The 22926-nt window shown below is 49.1% G+C and overlaps 1 protein-coding gene across 3 annotated transcripts in view; it reads right to left on the bottom strand.

The window, feature by feature from the left end:
- The window catches only part of RIMS4 (regulating synaptic membrane exocytosis 4), a 57549-nt gene extending 34629 nt beyond the window's left edge, over window positions 1–22920 (bottom strand). Inside the window, exons 1-2 of one of the 3 annotated variants that reach the window (XM_011928980.1) lie at window positions 22813–22920; window positions 15507–15512 (exon numbers count right to left, since the gene is read on the bottom strand). In XM_011928980.1, the coding sequence (XP_011784370.1) occupies window positions 15507–15512; window positions 22813–22909 (103 nt within the window). In that variant the 5' untranslated portion in view covers window positions 22910–22920. Of the gene's footprint in view, window positions 1–15506; window positions 15513–19117; window positions 19121–22812 lie in introns of all 3 variants that reach the window. The other 2 variants (XM_011928979.1, XM_011928981.1) reach the window with 2 other exon arrangements.
- Between the last annotated feature and the right edge of the window lie 6 nt (window positions 22921–22926).

Below are 22926 nucleotides of genomic sequence, written 5' to 3'. Positions count from 1 at the left end.
GCGGCGATGATGATAATGACAATGACGATGTGATGATAAAAGCAGCTAGCATCCATTGGGCATGGGTGACAGGTGCCATGCTACTCAATTAACATGGATTTGTTTACCTAATCCCCACAACAATCTGTGAAATATGTCCTGTATCATACCCATTTTACAGATAGGGAAGCTGAGGTTCAACAAAGTTTACGCAGCCTGGAGGTGGCAGGGCTGGGACAGGAACACCGGCCGTCTGGAGCCAAAGTCCACTGGTTCGCTAATCATACTCTGTCCTGTTCCACATGCACCATGAATACCAGTTTCCTCCCTCCCAGAGTTCCTAAATCTTTTGGAGTCCTTTGAAAATCTGCTGGGAGCTGCTTTTCCCCAGAGAAAAGTTTTGGTTTTCTCCAGGAAAAAAAAAAAAAAGAGATGCACAATGATATAACTTGAACATAATTTCAAGAGGTTCAAGGTTATAAACTCCAGCCCTAAAAGTAAACATTTTGTAAGCATTTATAGCAAAAACAAGAATTTTCAGAATTTTCCAAAGATGCAATAGGGGAACACGAGTGTCTGCAATACCAGCTGAAACCACTTCTATACAATTTGTCAAGAGCCTATCGGGAATAAGGCACTTGTAGAATCATATCTCATTTAAACCTCGTTTTAGTTCTGTGAGGTGATTATAATCAGGATCCCTTTACAAACTAGGAAACTGAGACACAGAAAGTTTAAGTAACTTGCCCAGGGTCACAGAGGTGGCATCTGGCAGAACTGAAATTAACCACATATCTAGCTGGCTCCAGACCTCAGTCTCTATTCCAGACATTCTCTTCTGGCTTCTCCAAAGGCATTTCTTCATCTTCCCAGACAAGGGAAGAAACTTGCTCAAGGTCTCACAGCTCAGCACATCTGGAGTAGCCATTAGCCACATGTGAACACTTAAACTTGAAACTTTAAAAAAAAATTAAGAATTCAGTCCTCAGTTGCACAGATCACACGTCAAGTGCTGAGTAGCCACCTGTGACTAACGGCTACAGTATTGCACAGCGCAGGCACAGAACATTTTTATCATTGCAGAAATGTCCATTGGGCAGCGCTGGGTTAGAACTTGGTCTCTCGACTCCCAGCTTCAGTTTTTCCACTGTCAGAGGCTATTACACATTAGATTTGCTTGATAAATGAAGTTGAGCATGAAGAGGAGACAGGAGGTGGGTACAGTGGTCCATACCTATAATCCCAGCAGTTTGGGAGGCCAAAGCGGAGGATCATTTCAGCCCAGGAGTTTGAGACCAGCCTGGGCAACATAATAAGACCCTGTCTCTAAAAAAAATTTGAAAATTAGTCAGTCGAGGTGGCTTGTGCCTATTGTACAAGCTACTTGGGAGGCTGAGGTTTGAGCCCAGGAATTCAAGGCTGCAGTGAGCTATGCTCACACCACTGCACTGTAGTCTGGGTGACAGAGAAAGACCCTGACTCTAAAAATAATTTTTTAAGTGGGTGATTTTACTACCCACTTAAAAAAATGATACTGATGATGCTGATAACAATGACTGCCATTTAGTAATAACTTTTTCACAATGTACCCCATCAACTGGAGCAGGGCTGGGCATGTATTAAGCACTCAATAAAACTGTCTTGGATGTTGAATTTACCATGCAAATGTCTTACAGAGCAGTAATAATAACAAATTACTATGCAGTGAATGCCTTACGGCTGCACTGCGCCCAACCACACCTAATGTCATAAGCGTGACATGTCACGCAATCCTTCCAATAACCTGAGGGGTAAGCACTGTTATTATCTCTATTTACAAATAAGGACACCGAGACACAAAGAGGTTATGTCATTTGTTTAAAGACACAGCTGATAAGGTAGAAGAAAAGAAGGGAGAGGGTGGTTTAAACCCAGGTCTCTCTGAATTTAAAATCTATATATTTTTTGCCTCCCAAATCGACAGAGTATTTTGTGTACAACAAAGGTCTGTACAAATGTTACTTACCAGTATCATCACAATATGATAATGTCTCTTTTTTTTTGAGACGGAGTGTCGCCCTGTCGCCTAGGCTGGAGTGCAGTGGTGTGATCTTGGCTCACTGCAAGCTCCGCCTCTCGGGTTCACACCATTCTCCTGCCTTGACCTCCCGAGTAGCTGGGACCACAGGCGCCTGCCACCAAGCCTGGCTAATTTTTTGTACTTTCAGTAGAGACAGTGTTTTACCATGTTAGCTAGGATGGTCTCGATCTGCTGACCTCATGATCTGCCCGTCATCACAGTAGGAGAATTTATTTTTTTTAGAGATAGGGCGTTGCTGTTGTCCAGGTTGGAGTACTATGACACAATCGCAGCTCACTGTAACCTTAAACTCCTGGGCTCAGCATTCCTTATACCTCAGCTTCCTGAGCAGCTAGGACTATAAGTACACGCCACCACATCTGGCTGATTTTTATTTATTACAGAGATGGGGGTCTTGCTATGTTGCTCAGCCTGGGCTGGAACTCCTGGCCTCAAGCAATCCTCCTGCCACCTCAGCTTCCCAAAGTGCTGGGATTACAGGCATGAGATGAGCCACTGTGCTCAGCCCAACATGTGAAGATTAATGGGCCCGGGGGAAGAAGGATTTTCCACAGTCGAGCTGCCTGTCAACGGAATGGGGAGCCCCTGGGAGATTGTGAGCTCTCTTTCCTGTTGCTAGAGGCACCCAAGGGAGAATAAACTCCTACCCAGCAGGGAGACTGGGATGGGAACTGGGCTGTGGTCCCCAGATGGGACACTGGATCAGCATAGAGAATCCCAAATGTGGTTGAATATCAGAATCGCCTGGGAGCTTGTGAAGCAACAGAGTCCAGGCTGCATGCCCGAATTTTAATTGAGTGGTCTGGGTTGGGGATCAGGATCCTGGCTGCTGACAAAATGCACATGCAGAGCAGGTTGAGAGTCACAGACTAACAAAATGCTGAGTGTCCTTCGTACCCAAGATCACTGGATTGCAGAAGCCACTAAAGGAACTCAGGACACACTCTTAAAAAACGTAGGATTTGCCTAAAAATAATGAAGGCATGCTCTGGCCAGTTACTGTGCCAAGCATGATACCCGTGTCCCCGTAGACCCTCCTCCCCAGGCTCCTCTACCCTCCTTCCACTTTTCAACTCCAGCATCCTCTCTTCCAGGAAGCCTCCCCTGATTCCCAGAGCTGGGGACCCCTCTTTGGAGTCCCACACAGAAAAGATTCTCACTTGTGAATGTCTGTGTCTATGTTTACCCGCTGCCACTCCAGGCTGTGACAATGCTAGTGTCTCACTCAAGTCCCTGCGCTCAGCACCTAGGGCCTGACCCAGTGGAGGTGCTCACTAAACATCTACAGAGAGGACTTGCTCTGCTCCATGAAGGATGGACAGAGGAGGCAGCGAATAAAGCAGCCGCTGCAGGGAGGAAGTAATCCAGGTCACCGGGTTGGAAGGAGACAGAACCTACAAATTTTCCCCGCCACTGTTCAGAAGAGGCCTTGGCTATTTATAGCTCACAAGCCTTCTGCTTCTTGCATTTAAATGCAGGGCCAGGCATAGAATAAAATCCTGGGGAGGTCTGTCAGTTTTCAAATTTATTTATTTATTTTCTGTAAGAACGGGAGCAGAAAGCAGGGACAAAAATGAACCATGGCTATTAGGGTGAGCTGCCTCGTGCTGTCCCTAGGCCTGCCTTGCCAAGTCTGTTGACAGAAGAGTGGCAAGCAGTTCTAGACCTGATCCTAGAAATCAGAGTGTCCCTGTGGAGAACGGCCTGTGAAGGTCCTTTTAAGGTGATTTTCAAATGGTAGCTTCAGCTTACAAACTAGTATTACAGCATGACCCTGCGTTGGTTTAAATATGTGTTCATGTGTGTGCGTGCACGCGCACGCGCACACACCCTTAGAGAGAAATAGCCCTAGCGGTGAAGCATTCTACTTTTGGATTACAGAATTTGAGACATTTTAATTTTCTTTTTGTGTGCTTTCTCTGCATTTTCCCAAAATTGCCACCATGGGTGCACATAGCATATACAGTTTTACGAGGATGTTAGACTCAAGGAAACCAGCTCTGCCACTTGCTAGCTGTCTAACCTTGGGGGAATTACCTAATTTCTTCATCCGTAAAGTGGGAACAGCGACAGAACCTTTCTTAGAGGTTTGCTCCAAGGATTGTATAAGGTAACATATGTGAAATCCTAGCACAGCATCTGGAATGTGGCATGTGCTCAGGAAATGCCAGCTAGTATAACTGGACAAGCATTTGTAACTCGTGAAAGCATGATACTGTTTTTAAAAATTAAAACCATAAATGGCGACTCTCCCACTCCTGGGTGTGGAAGGAGCCCTGAGAAGGGATTGGATCGTGGCTGACTGAGGAGGGCTCAGGGGCTTGAGTTCCAACTTGACCTGCCTGAAAATGTACAAATGACTCCTCCTCTTGATCAGTTTTCTGACTTTGAAAAGGTTGGTGGAAGGGGGTGGATGTTAAGTCCTGCTCCTCTAAGCAGAGGCCCCAGAGGACTGACGATGATGCTATAACTCGGATCTCCAAGAAGGAGCTGATTCTGGTCCCACCCGGCCCCTTTCCTAGCTCCATTTCTTCCCTGTGTCCACTTCCTAATGCACCTGCTTTGTCCCCGTGAGACACAAATAAACCCCAGGAAGCTTCTTCCTAACCACACAGGACCCCAGTGGTCTGGGGCACCTTCCCCACATCCAGCCTGGTAGTCAGCCTCTCGCCCTTCAAGGTGGGACTCAGCACTCTCTGCTCAATGGAGTCACCATTATCTGCTCTGCTTGTCTTTTCTTCTGGGCTGAGAAAGTCCTGTTCCTATTTAGCACCATAACTCCAGTGCCCAGCACACTAGAGTGGGCCAGTGAATATTTGTTGACTGCAAAAAGAATGCTATAAAATATGATCCAGGGCAGTGCCAAGCAGCAGGTAGGCTCACAGACTTGAGTGTCAGGCAGGTCTGTGTTTGAACTTATTATTATACATATATTTTGAGATGGAGTTTCGCTCTTGTTGCCCAGGTTGCAGTACAGTGGCGTGATCTTGGCTCACTGCAACCTCCACCTCCTGAATTCAAGTGATTCTCCTGCCTCAGCCTCCTGAGTAGCTGGGACTACAGGCATGCGCCACCATGCCCAGCTAATTTTGTATTTTTAGTAGAGACGGGGTTTCTCCATGTTGGTCAGGCTGGTCTCGAACTCTTGACCTTAGATGATCCACCCACCTCGGCCTCCCAAAGTGCTGGGATTAGGGGCGTGAGCCACTGTGCCTGGCCTGAACTTATTATTGAACAGCCCTGGGCCAAAGATGGGCCTGTCCTTTCTGAGCTTTAGTTTCCTCATCTGCACATGGGGTATGACAATGGTATACTAGGTACCCTCATAGTCTGATGTTTCAATAAGATAATCCAGGTAAAGTGTTCAGAATGCTTGGCATATATGAAACAATAAATATTACTATCATAATGAGAATGATCATTAACAATGTAAAATGACTTGGTGGCTACCTCCGGAAACCAGTCTCAGCACTTTCCCTTCAGGTCTGGTTCGGGTCTGTAGGGTCAGGTGGACTCCCAGAGAGTGCTCCCTGCACAAAAATGCCCGACTGAGAAGGGGCACAAGCAGAGGTACAGCCTGTTTTCCCTTGTCCAGCCGTGTACTCTGCTGGCACTGGAGAAAGGGGAACATTGTTCTGATTCATCCTCCTAGAGGAGGCAGCACTTTTAAAATTCTACCACCAGGATGCGGGGAGGGAGAGAATTGCCTTCCTCTAACTTGTATAAGGATGCTATCTAAGTGCTGTGTCTGGACCAGGGCCCTCGTTATGGGACCATGAGGGGAAGGGCCACCCTGGGCTGTGCTCACTGTCAGTTCTAAGGATGACACAAAGGCCCCTCCAAGATTATGGGGCCCATGGCAGGAGTACAAATGGAGGACCTCATACTTATTCTAAATATGTAAAAGTTATAAATCAGGCTATTAAATAAAATATGTTCTATCCTTTCATTCTGACAAATATGTCTTCATAATGACCTTCAAGGCCAGAACAGTTCAAATTTAGAATCCTTCAAGTGCTGCAGATGAATGTGGAGTAGGGAGGGAGCCAGCCCTAGGCCATGGCCCACCCTTTCTCCTTCTGCTCCCATACCCAGAGGGCTCACTCTGCACCTCTGTGCTGGCTGTCACCTCCACAAACAGCACCTTCAAGGCCACACTCAGGATACTACCGATGGATGCATCCACCCTCAGGAGAATGAAGCCAGGGAAGGGGTCCAGACAGACCCTGAAAGCTGACTCAGGGCCATTTGGGCAGGGAATCTCAGGGTCCCCATGTCTAGAACAGGCCTAGAAGGAAGAGTCCCAGTGGGTAATATTCCCTTCACTCAACAGGAGTGAAGCCAGAGGCCTGACTAGAGGAGGGTCAGAGAACATTCCAGTAATGCTGGTGACCCCAGATCAGGGCCCTCCTTGCCCAGGTCTAAAGGTAGAAACAAGGGCTGGGCATGGTGGCTCATGCTTGTAATCCCAGTGTATTGGGAGGCCAAGGTGAGAGGATTGCTTCAGCCCAAAAGTTCAAGACTAGCCTGGGCAACATAGTGAGATCCTGTCTCTACAAAAAAATAAAATTAGCTGGGCAGGCTGGCATGCACCTGTAATCCTAGCTTTTTGGGAGTCTGTGGCAGGAGGATTACTTGAGCCCAAGAGTTTGAGGCTTCAGTGAGCCATGACTGAGCCAGTGCACTCGAAGCCTGGGTGACAGAGTAAGACCCTGTCTCTAAAAATAAAGGCAAGAACAAGACAGTACCCAATTCTACCACCAGCCAGGTCTGATATTCACCAAATGGGTCATGAGAAAACTCACAAGAGGTTTATATGGGGTGATTCCTTTGGGGATTGTTGTCTCCAATTTTTACCAAACCCTTTCCCAAATCAACAGATGTACCAACCACTTGGGGGTGAGGTAGGCATGAAGCTTCTCTTACTTTCTTCCCCGGCAAGGCTCAGATTGAGGAGGCACATCTGTAGACCCTGTCCCAGCCTGGGCCTTTTCTGGGGCTGGAGACATTCGGACCCCACTCCCAATTCCTGGCCAGGGCTGAGGTCGCCAACCGTTCAAACTTAGCCTTAACAAAAGAGTGGTTTTCCTTTATTTTTTTATTTTAATTTTTTAAGGACTTAGACATTTACCTCTGGAGAGAAATTATGGGCTTCAAGAGTTCTTGACAAAGAGCTTCGTTCCAGAAATGTAAAGCCAGCATTTTAAATTTGGTTCTTATTCACTGCTGGAAAGTATTAGAATGAAGATTACAAATTTAATAATGTAACACGGCAGGAACTGGCCCGGCCTTGTCTCCAGGAGAGTAATTTGTTCCTGCCTTCAAACCGGCACTTCCCAGCCTCCCAGCATCACCAGACCAGCCTGGTGACACACAGCTGACTTTTTTTGTCTCTTGCGCACTGGCCCACGTGGCCAGCCCAGACACCAGGAGGTATCACTACCCTGGCCTGATAACTAGGGGTAGATGGTCAGATCTGTCTGGGGAGAGCCACTATAACCAAAGGGAGCCATCTCTGGGTCTCTTGGCTTCACTCCTTGCCTGCGGCCAGAGAGGTATTTAAAGACTGGCAAACCCCAAGTTTGAGTTTGTCACATCCCTGCTAAAAACCCAAGAGGGGTTCCAACTGACCTTAAGCTCAAGCCCAAGAGCCTCACCTTTAAAGGCCTAGTATCATCCAGTTCTGCCACCTCACCAACCACATACCCCTTTTCCTATGTGGTACATAGCTTTCAAAAGACCATGGCCCATTCCTGCCTCAGGGCCCCTGCACAACTGCTAATACTAACAAGAACTAACATTTACTGAGCACTAACTATGTACCACACACTGTGCTAAGGGCTTCACAGGTGTCCTCTCACCCCTACCCGGTGAGGTAGGCAATGGAGCCAAGTGGTGAAGCTCCAGGAACCAAAGAGCTGGACTTGAATCCTGCCTTGGACCCTGTGTGATCTTGGGCAACTTACCTAATGTCTCTGTGCCTCAGTTTCCTCATCTATAAAATAGGGATAGTCGGCCAGGCGCAGTGGCTCACGCCTGTAATCCCAGAACTTTGGGAGGCTGAGGTGGGTGGATCACAAGGTCAGGAGATCAAGACAATCCTGGCTAACATAGTGAAACCCCTTCTCTACCAAAAATACAAAAAATTAGCCAGGCGTGGTGGCGGGCGCCTGTAGTCCTAGCTACTCGGGAGGCTGAGGCAGGAGAATGGCGTGAACCCAGGAGGTGGAGGTTGCAGCGAGCCAAGATCACGCCACTGCACTCCAGCCTGGGCAACACAGCAAGACTCCATCACCAAAAAAAAAAAATAGGGATAGCCCCCAAAACAACCCCACAGAGTAGTTTGGGGGCTTGAATGACTGAATGGAAGTGAAGTGTCAGAATGCAAGGGGTGCCATGTAAGCCATGTTAATTATCTTTATCGGCCTTTTACAGAGAAAGAAACAGAAGCATCACCAAGTGAAAAATAACGTGGAACAGGTCACGAAGCAGCTAAGGAGAGTGTGGTCGGTCTCCAGACTCTGAAGCCCTTAATTTTTACCATGATATGCCCATTGTAGAAAATCTGGAAAATACAAAAAAAGCACAAACTAGAAAGCAAAAACTATCCATAATTCTGTCATGCAGAAGCAATTATAGTTATTTCCATCTGTGGGGAGAGGGGAGCGGGAGGGGGAGAGACAGCCACACAGAGAGTCCAGGATTCCATCCCCCTTCCCATCACTATCGAGTCTGTGTTCACAGCATCCTGTCTCACCCCCCTCCCCTCCCCTGCCCTGCCTTCACTTGGTCAACACCACTCACACCTCAGGTCTCTACTGAGCTGTCCCCCTCCCTGTGCCCCCCACCCAACACGTCAGTTCTCCCTGCTATGGCCTTTCCCGGCACCCTGTGCTTGTCTTATATGACTGTTTATCACAGGCATGATTGGATTATTAGTTGCTCCTTCAAGCTGTGTAATGTCCAACACCTCCCCTCACCCCAGAAACCAGAATGTAATTCCATGACGACGAAGACTGGACTTATCTTAGGTCACCAGAACAGGGCTTGGCCATGAGCAACTACTAGAGAAGAAAGAAGGAAATAGAGTGGGGAGGAAGGAGAGAAGAGAAAAGGGGAGGAAAAGAGGGATTTGGGATTCAACTCTGCCTCTCCCAAATCAGTGCCCCCTTGGTGGGAGGCAGATGGGAATCACACAGTCCCTGCCCTGCAGGGGCTCACAGTGTGACAGTGAAAAAGTGAAAAGCCAGACTGTGCAAGCACTGGAGACGGAGAAAAGCAAAACACCACGGGGGCTCCCAGGAATGGTCACCTCCACCCTAGAGAAGAGGCGTGTGCTTCCTGGAGGAGGTGATCCTGGAGCCCTGCAGAAGCAGACATCAGGCGTCCCAGTTGAGGAAATGGCCCAAGTAGAGGCATGGAGGGAGAAAACTCAAACAAGACTGTTAAATATGAAGAAGCTGGATTTTGCCTGGAAGGAACAAATGCTTGGAAGAGCTGGAAATATGAAGTCAACTAATCTGGCTCTATACAACTAACTTGTTTTCCGTGTTCATCCTGTGCCTTTCTAGTACATTCTCCAAATAGTCAAACAAGCCATGCCCCTGAGCTGGAGTGAGCAATGCTGTCATTCCTCACCTCCTAAACCCTTATCCTGGCCCAGTCTCCTATTGCCAGCACCTGCATTTCTCTGCCTGAGCGCTACCGCCCATGGCAGGCTGGAAAAACACAGGCAATAGCCAACTCTCTGATCTGCCCTAGCAGCTCTTAACCAATGACTGATGGGAACTGCTATATTTTGGGTGGGATGACTAAAGTGCATGTTTTACCCCAGGAGTCCGCAAACTATGGGCCTCGGACTAAATCCATCTTGCTGCCTATTTTGGTAAATAAAGTTTTATTAGAACACAGCTCACCCATTCATTTACATATCGTCTGGGGCTGCTTTCTCACTGCAACTTCATGATTGAACAGTTGCAACAGAGACTGTATTCCTGCAAAGACTAAAATATCTACTGTCTGGCCCTTTACAGAAGCAGCTTGCTGAGTTCTGTGCTACACTGTCTCCCCAGAAGTCCCCAGCAAGATTAAACTCCAGTTGCCCCCGCTCGAGGTAACCTGCCTGATAACACACAGTCTCCTGACTTCTTTCTCTGCTTCACTTCCTCACTTCCATCCTGGGGTTTCATCCATCACCTTTGTGAACCATACGAAGCATATAAAATTCCATTAGACTGCTTCCACTAATAAAAATGGCAGTTCCAGGCAGTTTGCCCTAATACTTGTACTTGACTCCTTGTGTCAGACTCTGTTCTGGGAAAACCTAAACTAGGAGAGCAGGGCAAGTGTCATCATGCCCATTTATGCCCATTTTACAGACAAGCCCTAATTTAAAGCTGTTATCTGCACACACATTGTCTCCTCAGCAAAGGCAGAGGTCAGCTTTGGTTTGAGACCCTTCCCGCATTCCCCAGTCAGAGCCTTGTCATGTGTCTTTGATATCCGCAGTATTATTAAAACACCTGTAGGTTACCTCCTGCTTACAGCTGTGAACCTGTTCATCTAATGAGGAAATCAAAGTTCAAAGAGGGGAATGACTTGCCCAGGATCAGTTGGCAAACTGGCGGAAATGAGATCTCAAATCCAGGTTTCTTTATGACAAATCCAGGGCTCCCATGACAAATCAACTACCCCTTCTGCTTTCACCTCAGGCCACCTATCAGGGTTTCTGCCCACCTCTCTGGATACATGGCCAACTTTCCATGAGGATCAGGCAGGCTCAAATATATTAAAATCCTTTGTCAGACACAAAGGATTTCATGTTTGCAAGGTGCAAAGTAGAAAGTCAGGACAGACACCCTCCAAAGAGGGACTTGGAAAGAGGTCCAGAAAGAAGCACCAGATACAGGTATATATTCATGAAAAACATTAAATATAGTACAGAATGCTGGAAAGAACACAAGTGTTAGCATAGGCCTGGGTTTGAAGCCCTGTTCTGCCCCTCACTAGCTGTGTGACCTTGGCCAAGTCAGAAGTCCATCTAGATGCTCAATTTCCATATGGTCAAATGTAATGACTATGCCCACCTTGTGGAGGGTGACCTGAAATGAGGGTTGGACATTGCTCAGCACAGAGCTGAGCACACCCACTCTACCCGCTCTGTAGTCAGGGGTTCCCAGAGAGTGGGTGAGTGGACCCCACTGGTGCCCCGGCCAGATCCCCCATGCCAAGCAGGTCCCCCATCACTCAGCTGCCATGAGTATCTGTTGGTGCCGGCTCACAGCTGCCCCATCTTTGGACAACTGCCCTTAGCTCATAGGAGCTGCCTTGCCCCAACAGTTATGCCCTCAGGAGACTATCCTGCTACAGGAGTACGGAAGGCTAGTCAACCCTGCCATGCCATCCATTCTCCAGAGCTCCCCAGGATCTGGCTGAGGTTAGCCTGCAGCCAAGTGCCCATGTCTGGCTGCTGCTTCTCCTGCCCCATGCTGCGTCTCCCTCTCCCTCTCTTGCAAGTTTCACCTGCGAGCACTCCCGCAGTCTATTACTTGCACAAAAATCCATGTCTCAGGCTAAGACGGTGGAAACCATGAAGAGTTCTCCTGTTTTTCTGGATTCTTTATAAAATCAAGCGACTTCTGCGGAGAGTCCAGAGAAGAAGGTATATGTTAAATTCTCCCTTGAGCCGGGCGTGGTGGCTCATACCTGTAATCCCAGCCCTTTGGGAGGCTGAGGTGGGCAGATCACCTGAGGTCAGGTGTTTGAGACCAGCCTGGCCAACATGGTGAAATTTCATCTCTACTAAAAATATAAAAATTAGCTGGGCATGGTGGCACACGCCTGTAGTCCCAGCCACTCAGGAGGCTGAGGCAGGAGAATCATAGGAACCCAGGGGGCAGAGGTTACAGTGACCTGAGATCATGCCACTGCACTCTAGCCTGGGCGACAGAGCGAGACTCCATCTCAGAAAAAAAAAAAAAATTCTCCCTTGCTGGAGCCACACACCTGACTCCCCTCAGGGCCCAGCTGCCCAGTTTGGGGGTCCCTCTGTTAGGATGAAGCATGCCCAGTAGAAGCTGGGCACAAATGGTAGCTTCGTGAGGCCAGATGGCTCAGGGGTGGCTCGGCCAGGGCTTGGGTGGGCCCCAGAGGCACCTGGTCCAGTCTTGGTGTTGGACCCAGGCTGATGAAAGATGCTGCTCAAGACATTTGCGAGGAACTAAATTTCATTAGAGGACCCAATTAGTGACATATCGTTCCACCCACTCTCAGGTGATTCCAGGTGGCATTTACTAGGAACACTGAGTGCTGGAGATGAAGGGAGCAGACTTGAGGCCTCAGGTGCTACAGGGTCCATGATGGCTTCTTGGGGTGCCCTGGGGGACAGGGAGAGACCCTGAGCTGTGTATCCAGAAACATCAGTGCCATAGACCTCCTGCGAGGCTTCGGGCGAATTGAGATTGCTCTCTGGGCCTCAATTAAGATAGCCACAGTAGATGACCTCAGAGGAACTTCCAACTAAAATAATGACAGCTAACACTCTTAAGACACTTCTACTGCGTACCAGGCTCTCTACCAATAGTTATTCGTCTAATCCTCTTGACACCTTCGAGGCAGGAAGGGGCTATTATAAGCCCATTTTAAAGATGAGGAAACAGGCTCAAGGAGGTTAAGTGACTTGCTCAGAGTCACACAGCCAGTAAGTGGTAGAGCCAAGATTCAAATCCAGGTTATCTGGCTGTGGAGCTCATTACTTCCACCATGCTATACTGCCTGGTGAAACCCAGCTTCTCTGGAACTCTCACAGTGCCTGGCACAGCAATGGGCACCGCCATCAGTGCTTAATAAGAATTCAAAAACAGGAAAATAAGAAAAAACTGGTAGCCTGAAAGAGTGTGATGGCGGCTTGTGGGAGTGGGACTGGATAGCTGAGCAGGAGGGAGATGCCACTTCCTTGGATGTCCTCTGGTGCTGTATGGCTTTTTTACTATGTATCTATGGTATCAGCACTAATAACAGCATAAAGCATTAAGAAAGCTGACAACAGTGCTTGTACCAGAGATGGGACAGGAGGATCAGAAGACGGGGGTGCCCAGGACACTTCCACTGGATATTTTTCATGTGTTTAAAATGTTGTAGCATCTGCATATATTACCTAATCCAAAAAAAAATACTTACTTTAAAAATTATCCAAGGACCAATCAAGCAAAGATCAGCTAGAGAGAAACTGGTAGGAGGGGGAGCTCTGGGGATGAAAAATAACCATCTAGGAGTTACCGCAGAGTCGGGGGAGACAAAGGAGGAAATGGAGGGGCCTGTACAAGTGTCCTTCCTTCTCTGGGAGACTCCTCGTATATCTAAATCAAGCCCACCAGACTCTCACTCTTCAGGCAGGGATACTGAAGCCCAAAGAGTCAAAGAAAAGTGGGTGTAGGAGACACTGAGACTCAGCGATGAACAAAGTCCTTCTCTCTTTACTCCTAACGCAGCCTTTTAGGCTCCACTGTGCACACAGTAAACACCACATACCTAGACCAGAGCAAGGAGGCCTGACGCCAGCTGTGTGCTGCTCCATCCCATCCTTCCTCCACCCAGATGTGCACATCACATCATTTTTACAAAGTCTACAGGAAGAGGAAAGGCAGCAGCTTCCACCGCTTGGATGTCTTCTATGTGTTGTACCTACATTCTCCCGAATTCTCACAAGGTATCTCTAACTCCATTTTGCAAAGGACAGGCTGAGGCCTAGATCCGTTACATACCATGGTCAAGATGCACAGCTAGAAAGGGCCAGAGATGCAAACCCAGGTCTTTGGGCCTCCCAAGTCCGCTCATTTTTACTATCTCAAGCCACCCCTCACAGACGGCATTTCCCATCAGTTTAGGACAAGTCTCACCTGGAAACTATTTGTCTGTGCCTTTGTCTTCAGATTCTGAGTTGTATGGGGCTGGGTGAGAATCTCATCACACCATAAGGTTGGGCCCCTGCCTCCAACCTGAGCTAGACCCCAGTCTTCCCTAGAAAATTACCAGCGACCCCTTTCTTAGAAACATCTGAATAAACGGACTCAGTAAATTCCCTCGGTAGCATTTCCCAACACTTTGCCCCCTTTACATCGATGATTCCTTTAATTTACTTCTTCCCAGTAGAGGCTTATCCTCAAATAAACTTCCTGGTTTTAACACATAGCCCTCCCTTTTCCCAATGCAGAAAAGGGACCATGTCCTATTCTCTCTGGACAAAAACGGAGTTAGACCTGAATCCTCAGAATTCCCAGAGCTGTCTGGGTCCAATATCCCATGCAATGATATCATGGCCTGATGCACTGCTCATTTTGACTCATTTATCATTTGTACAAATGACTTCCTGGAGGCTTTATGAGGGCCTATGTGTTAAACCCGGCGCAATGCAGGCAGCAGCTGAGACTCATCTGGATCACAGACTGTGACTGAAACAAGAGGGCCTGAAGACCGTACCCAGGACTGAATTTGGTACCCAATGTCCTAGCATCTAAGACATCAGGAGCCAGGAGACATCCCATGTTGGCAAGACCCCTTCAGTTCTCTCCAGCCTTTTCCTCCAACCCACTGGTTCTCGAGGTAGGGTCCCTGGATCAGCAGCCTCCGTATCTGCATCACCTGGGAACTTGTTAGCAATGAAATCCTCAAGTCGCCCCTGCCCCAAAACTAAATAAGAGACTCTGGGTGGGTCCAGCAGTCTGTGTTCAGAAGCCCTCCAGAGGACTTTGAGGCTCACTCAAGTTTGGCGGCCCCGCTCGAACACATTTAAACTGACAATAGCCACTGTGACAATTGCAGCTGCTACCAATGACTGGGAACCTACTATGTGCAGAGGGTTAAACACACACTCTCATCCATTAATCCTCATAGCAAAGGACACCTTATTCCAAGCGTCCAGCTCTGGGCTAGGTGCGTTGTGTGCATGATGTCATTTACTCCTCACTATAACCCTCTTTAGTATTATTATGCCCCATTTTACAGATGAGGACATTGAACCCCACAGGGTTGAAGCAACTTGCTCACAGTCTTACAATTCAGAAGTGGCAGTTAAGATGAAAATTCACATCTGTTGGATTCCAAAGCCATGTTCTTTCTGTCCGTTCATGGAAGTTCCCCAGGGTCTCTCACACCTACATCAGTCTGGGTCAGGTGAGATTCGAAGAGGGGCGGAGGCAGGCAGGGTGAGCAGAAAGAACCCAGCCTCGACTCCACAGTGCCTTCCAGCTACAATGTGAAAGGAAGCCGCGTTATGCATTTAAAGGCACAGCCATCTGTGCCTGAGGAACATAAAAAACGGGGATTCAGGAGGCATCAGTTCTTGGCCTCTCTATAACTTCACCCAGCTGGGGGCCTTTTCTTTTCCTTCTTTAGACCTCAGTTCCTGCACCAGATAATCTTTATCCTCCACAAGGCTGAGATAATTTGCCCCCTTCTCTGATCTCATCTCTCTAACCTCCCTGGTCTGTCGTCCCTAGCCACACTGGTCTGTTTTCTATTCCCTAAAACTCAAACTCGCACTCAACTCTGAGCCTTTGCACAGCTATTCCCTCTACCTGGAACACTCTTCCTCCTCATATTCCCATTGCTGGCTCTTTGTCATTTAGGCTTTACCTCAAATATCATCTCCTTAGCCTTCCCTGACTACCTTACTTAACATTATCTCCTAGCCCATCATCGTTCCATTTTCATTCCACTTAACAGAACCTGAAATTCTTTAATTGGTTACCTATTAATTGTCTGTTTCCCCCACCCCAGAATATAATTCCCTGAGAGCAGAAACCATGTCTGACTTGTTCCCCAATATATCCCTAGCACTCTGGCACCTAGAACATTGTTTAACACTGAACAGCTCATTAAATACTAGCTGAATGAATAAATACCAGAAAATAAAACCTGGACTCAGAGGTCAAAGCTCTGGATCCTTAATGTCTGACCTTGACAAGGCACTTTGCCTCTTTGAGCCTGTTTCCCTACTTGCTTCATGAGGAAATGGGCTAGATGCTCTCCAAGGGTCCTTCCAAGACTGGAAGTCTTGGAAAGCCAGACCTGGAAGCAGCCCAGCTGGTCCATCCAGAGAAGGCAGCTGGCCAGGGTCCCGGCAGCAGCTGCCCTCTCCCCACCCCCATCCGCATCCCTGCCCAGCCACACCATCATCTCACTCCCCCGTCGCAGAAACTGTTAATGAAGTGCGCACTGCTAAATGCAGTTACAATTACGGGGGCTAAGAATAAGGCGCTGACATCAGCCTCCTCAGTTTCCGAGTGAATCAGAAGGGGAGGGGGGAGGAAGGAGAAAAGGGGAGGGGGGGATGGCGCTCTGGAGCTGTCAAGTGGAAATAGCACAGCGTTAAATATAATCCAGCATTGGCCTACATCAGTCTGGAGAGGCAGGTGATGGCTTGGCCCCCAGGGCCAGGGCAGACAACTGGATTCTTCAAGGAGGCCAGGCAGCCACGGCAGCTGAGGGCCAACTGTGACAGGGATCATCTGGGAACCAATGGCCAGGAAGGCCCTCCAACGGGTGGGTGGATTGTAGCAGGGTGGTGGACCCTGGTGGGGTACATCACACCCAGGCCTTTGCCACCTGCTGTTCTGACAGCACAAGCATAGCCCCAGGAGCTTACACAGTCCTGTCTCACCCAGGATCTCATTTCATGCCCAGAAGCAGAAGATGGCCTAGAGTCAAACACACTTAGATTTGAATTGCCACCCTACAACCTGAGAACGTCATGAATTCAACTGCTCTGAGCTGCCTGGCTTTCCTCATCTGCAAAATGGGTACATCTGCAACAGCAGCTACCCCTTCAGGTTGCCATAGGATTCAGTGCAATCACAGAAAGCACTGAGCACAGCCAAGCAAGCCCATCAATCATTTTATTTTTATAATCCTGAGAGATGCTTGAACAAAAATAATTAACCCTTTTTTTTCCAGATGAGGCTCAGGAAGGTTAAGAGACTTGCTGAGGTCAGAGCCAGAGCGGATTCAAATCCAAGCCCAGTTATTTTTCTAATACAAAAAGGCAGTGGAACTGACGAGGAGCGCGGAATGGGGGAAGGTTTATAGTGGGGGAGATACTGCACCCTTTTGAGCACATTCACCGAAAGTAGCACCTTTCCAGCAATTTTTTAAAGACACGATGAAATGATCGTTGTTACGGCCATAGTGAAAAGACACAGAGGAGGCAAAGCAGAAAAAAGTCCCTGGGACAGGCGAGAGGGTCGGCAGAGGGTGAAGCCTTCCTTCCATGCTCGCTCTCCTCCGCACCTCTCCCTGCACCCCCACTCAGCCTTCAGTTGGAATTGGCTCTGCCTCTGGTTCTAGCGGGGAGTGAGGAGGAACACAGAGCTGCATCCTGAAAGGGAAACAAGGTAGATGGACCTCTGTCTCCCTTCCCACCAAACAGAACCAGGTGGGCCTATGGCAGCTGCAAACCGAGGAAGCTGGAGCCAGGAGTCTGGGGGCTTGGGGATGGGGAAGGGGGTGCCTAAGGGAAAGAGAAGAGAAGGAAAGAGCTCCGATAGCACCAGAGCAGACCTGCAGACCAGTGATCTGTACAATGGGGTAAGGGGTGAATCCTCATGCACCTGATTTTTCTAAGATCATTCTTTCAGGATAATTTGATTAAAATAAAGTGGTTTGGGCTGGGCATGGTGGCTCATGCCTGTAATCCTAGTACTTTGGGAGGCTGAGATGGGAGGATCGTTGAGTTCAGGAGTTTGAGACCAGCCTGGTGACATAGTGAAGCCCCATCTCTACCAAAAAAAAAAAAATTAGCCAGGGGTGGTGGTGCATGCCTGTAGTCCCAGCTACTTGGGAGGTTGAAGTGAGAGGATCATTTGAGCCTGGGAGGCAAGGATTGCAGCAAGCTGAGATCGCACCACTGCACCCCACCTTGGGCGACAGAGTGAGACCCTGCCTCAAAGTAAATAAATAAATAAAGTGGTTTGTGTCCATACTCTCACCCTACTCCTCAACTTGAACTATGGGAACAACTGGTTCAATTTTCCATCATGCTTCAGTTATCCAAATCTAGAAGAGTTCTGCTCAGCTCTGAAAACATTAAGAAAATGGGAAGGGGGGTGTGGTCAGGAAGAAGGGAGATAGGAAATGTCCTGCCCTGGAGGGTGAGGGTGGGAGTGGAGGCTTCAAAGTCGCAACTTCATGCCTCCATGTGGTCCTGATCATGAAGGATATTTTAAGGCCTCCTCCCTCATCCACCCAGCCAGCCTCCTTCTAGGGCTGAAGGATTCATTCCCACCATCTTAGAGGGAAGGGGTGAGACAGCAGGACATTTTGTTTCCCAGAAAAAGCTCAGGTCAAATTTCAAGGACAAAAGTTAGCACTTGGTCTGGGAAAGAAAACTCTGCCAAATGGAATAAAGGGGGGGGGAGCCCTCCAGTGGGGTCATTCCGGGTGCCTGGGGGTGTGGGGAGAAATTGGAACTCTCATTCTCCCTGCCAGGATCTGTCTGGCAGGATATGGGTATCGCCGCCTCATCACCCAGAAGTACTCAGACCACCCCCTACATTTCCCCTCTGTCCAAAAATGGGGAGCGGGGTGCTGTGGTACTAGTTTTTGGATCCCATTCACTATCCCACCCTGCCCCCAGCCCAGCAGATTTGGTCTGAGCGGAAGAGGGTGGTGCCGGGAAGGGCTTTCCAGCCCAGAGATGTGGCCCAAACCGCGAGGAGAGGGACCGGTAGTTGGCTGGTGTTGCCATGGCAACTTCCTCCCTGCGCTGGATCGAAGCTTCCATCCTATGGGCAAATCAGAGCTGGCTGCTCCAGCTTCTCCGCCCTTCTCCCGGGCGGGAGGGGGAGAACTGGACGTTGAAACCACTTGGTCAGGCTCAGGAACACCATGCTCAATTCCAGACCCTGATGTAACAACCCCCTTTGGCATCTGTTGGAAACTAGAGACACCCCAGCTCCCCAGCTAGGGCCCAAGGCAGAGTGTCAGGGCTGGGGCTGTAGATGTGATTGGTGCAAATGAAGTGGTCAGGAAGAGCAGGCAACCAGTGGCTGAAATCCTCCCCACCCTCTTGACTGGCAGGCGAGTCCCCCAAATCCCTATGTTTAAGCCACTTCAAAGAAGGAGGGCCCAGCTCTACCTTAATAACTGCAACGCTGCAATAAAAATTATTGCAATTATATTAAAATTATAAAGCTAGCATTTTGAGAATCAGCCTTCTCCCCTCCCCAAACCCACAGATTCTTTTCTATGGCCATGTTCAGAAACAACTCTTTCTCAGTAACAAGACAGATAACAGCTAACATGTATTGAGAGCCTACCTCATGCCAGGTACTGTACTAAGACCTCTGCACAGCACAAACAGCATAATAGTTCATTAAAAGCACAGATGCTTGGGTCAGATTGCCCAAGTTCAAGGCTTCATTCCCTCACTTCCTGGCTGAGTGACCTTGAAGGAATTAATATGTCTGTGCCTCAGTTTTCTCATCTGAAAATGGGGATGTTAACAGGATGGCAGTTTCATAGGCTTGCTATGAGGAATGAGTTAATATATTTAAAATGCCTGGGAATATGTCTCGCACAAAGGTAATCATTTGTAAAATGTTAACCCTATGCAGTCCATGTTATTATTTTTCTTCTTCCTTACAGATACGAAACTGAGGCCACGTGTCTAACTCCTCCCCAATTACAAACCCAGTGCCAACAAGGCTGGGCAACAAAACACACATGCAAAAACACCCCCAAGCACGTTTCCCTAAAGCCCCAGCATCCTTGTGAGAGAGGGCAAAAGGAGCATCTCATGAAATAAGTTCAAAGTGCACGAGGGAAGATGCCCCTTGAGAGGAATTCTAGGAACCAGTAATGACCAGCATCCTGGGCCAACAGGGGGCTGGAAAGAGGTGTGAGGAAGGCTCAGCTTCCTGTGCCCACCCCAGTGGCCAAGGATCTCAAGCCCAAATCAGGAATGAGCTCTGCCCCAGTTAAGGCTAATGAGAAAAAGGCTCCTTCTCACACCATTTCTCAGGAAACTAGCAAAAGGATGGCAACTAAACCCTGAAGATGGCTCTGGCTCAGTCTGGTTGGAAAAAGATGCATTCGACATGAGTTAGAAGCAGCAACAAAGGGGAGGCTCCGAGATGAGCTGGAGGCCTGTCAGGGACACATTTCTGAGACGGAGCCAGTAGAGACAGACAGGCATTAAGAGGACCAGGGGAGGGAGGGGAGAAGAGGCAGGTGGAGCCACGCCTGTGTCCAGTATGGGAGAGACCATTCCATTGCTTTTAGAAATCAGTTCAGCGCAGTGCTGTTCTAAAAGAATAAATCCAAAAGGCTTCTTTGAGGAGAAAATTAATGACTTTAAGGAGAACGAGAGAAATTAAGCACCAACACAACGCTGCCTACTTCCGACTTCCACCAGACATTCATTATTCTTCCGGAAATGAAAGTTGACTTTCTCCCTCCCCCTCCCAAATTTGAAGCATCCCTCAAGAACAGACAGTGAGCACAACATGCCCAAATCAAACTCTTGGTCACCAGCCGCGTCCCCAGGCCTCCTCACCTGGGAAATATTTTCTACAAAGTGAGGTCTGGATTTCTTAAAAATCCTCTTTCAGAGGGTGGGCTACTTGTTTAATGCAAAGAGAACCATAAACCTGATTTTAGTCTCAGCTCTGTGGCTGCCTCACTAGATGACCTTGGGATATATTACACACACACACACACACACCCATTCCAGGGCTTCAGTCACACACATACAAACACTCACACAAATACACACACACACCCCCATCCATTTGCGGGCAAAAAGGGGATAGACAAGATGATTTCTAGGTCTCTTCCAAGTGAAACACTACAGAATTTCAAGAAGCCTGCTGGAAAAAACAAACATGAGTGGACCTTTAAAAATATCATTAATACTACATGAAGTTATCTGTTCTGACTTAAGTGAAACCAGAGCAAGTTGCCTGCAGCCTGCAATAACCAAGGTGTTTGACCCATGACACACGGTTTGAAGAAAAACCAAACCATTCCTGCCTCTGATGCTCCTACAAACCCACGCTCCTGCCCAGACCGGCTCTTGAGATCCAAGTGGCCTGCTGACCACTCTACTGTGTTGGGGAGGCCCCTACTTCTTCCCTCCTTGCCTTGTCCAGAATAATAATAAAACCTCCCTCAGCTACATCAAGGCAGAAGTTAAACCTCTGAGCCTCAGTTGTTTTTTTCTGTAAAATGGTGCTTGTAAGAATGGTAAAATGTCTCTGCAGTAACCATCTTGACCCTTACCCCCATCCCCACCTCCAGGTCAACAGAAAGACAGGTCTACTGGGGATCTGCCTCACCCATCATTCACCAGTCAACAAATTCTTCTGAAGAACAGGCAGGAAGACATGACCACCACTTCATCCCATGATAGAACCTTGGTTGCCAGGTTGATCAGGCAAGGGTCCCCAAAGACTAAGTCTAAACCTGGGCCCAGGAACTTCCTAAAACCGTAGGCTACCGTGGATGGTGCACACATGCACTTCGGGAGAGACAGTCCATGGTTTCCTCAGAGACTTGAAAGTGCCCATGAAACCATTTTGCTCCTCCAGCACATACGCTCCTCTGTTTTGTGCCCCCATTGAATTCAAATACTCGTGGATTTTCAGCTCACAAAACACTGAACTCCACCCTCACACCATACAGAGCCTTGCATCGATACGATGATCCCCATTTCAGAGACGAGGAAATCCAGGCTCAGGGGTGGCATGACTTGCCCAAGGTCACAGCTAACAAGTAGAGAATGAAGACTGGAACCTGATTCCGATTCCCAATCTGGCATTCTTTGGGGAACTGTCACCCAAGCCCTCTAGCTACCCCACCTGTTGGTGGATTCCCTTCCTCACCCCAGAACCAAATCCGGAGCTCTCATGTTCCTTCTGCCGGGTCCCAGGGCCCTAAAGTGTAGGTTTCCCTACAGCTCCCCACCCCTCTCTCTGGCTGAGGTTGTGCGCAGGCCTGGGAGGAGGAGGTTCAAGCCGCTGGATGGTGGCCGGCTTCAGCCCACCAAGAAAGGCGACTCCAGGGACGAGAGCACCTGAGGTCAGGGGCACACACCAGCGCGCGGACAAGTGTAGAGTTGGCGCCGCCCTACACCTCTCTCTGGGAAGTGAAGGGAGGAAAGGCCGTCACCTGGCCGGTTCCCCTCCGTCTGCCCCAGGCGTATAAGAAGCAGGAGTCTGGAGCCCCAGCCCCTGAGGAAAGGAGAGGAGAGACAATTGGGGGCGCTCAAGGCCTCGGGCGCCGGGCAGGGGTCTTGGGCAGGGATCCTCTGGATGCGGCCAAGACAAAGATGGAGAGGTAGGGTCTGCGCGCCACCTCCAATGGCGAGGGGCCCGTCGGAGCCCCAGGGTGGGACGGCCAAAGCCCCGGGCTTGAAGAGTGGGCACATTCAGGAGACTCGGGGAGGGTGGCAGGTCGGATCCAGGGACGAGGCAAGGGGCCTCCAATAGGCGCAGGTGAGGAGGGAGAGCTGGGTCCTGGCGACCCAAAGGGCCCACCTGCGGGAAAGGTGAATGCAGACGATCTCGGGGTCCCTGGGGGACAAGGCCAGAAGACAGCGCATCCTGGAGACCCTGAGGTCCCGTGGGTGCGGAAGGAGACCCTGGGGGCGCCTTCCCAGGGCGTTGGGGGTGGGAAGGAGGGCGCACGGGTCGGGGAGGGGGCCTCCAGACCAGGATCCCGGGACACCCCGGGGGTCTGGGGACGGGCCGCGCGCTTACCTGCGTCCTCATCGTCGAAGGAGTTCATGCACGGGAAGTAGATGGCGAGAGCCTCGAAGGAGGCGGACAGACTGAGGCGGCTCTGCGAGCGCTCCATGCCCGCACCAGCGCCGG

The sequence above is a fragment of the Colobus angolensis genome, unplaced genomic scaffold, assembly GCF_000951035.1.
Source record: "Colobus angolensis palliatus isolate OR3802 unplaced genomic scaffold, Cang.pa_1.0 Scaffold8, whole genome shotgun sequence".
NCBI classification, from domain to species: Eukaryota; Metazoa; Chordata; class Mammalia; order Primates; family Cercopithecidae; genus Colobus; species Colobus angolensis.
The sequence above is the reverse complement of the archived record's forward strand: the minus strand, read 5'-3'. Positions and strand labels throughout refer to the sequence as shown.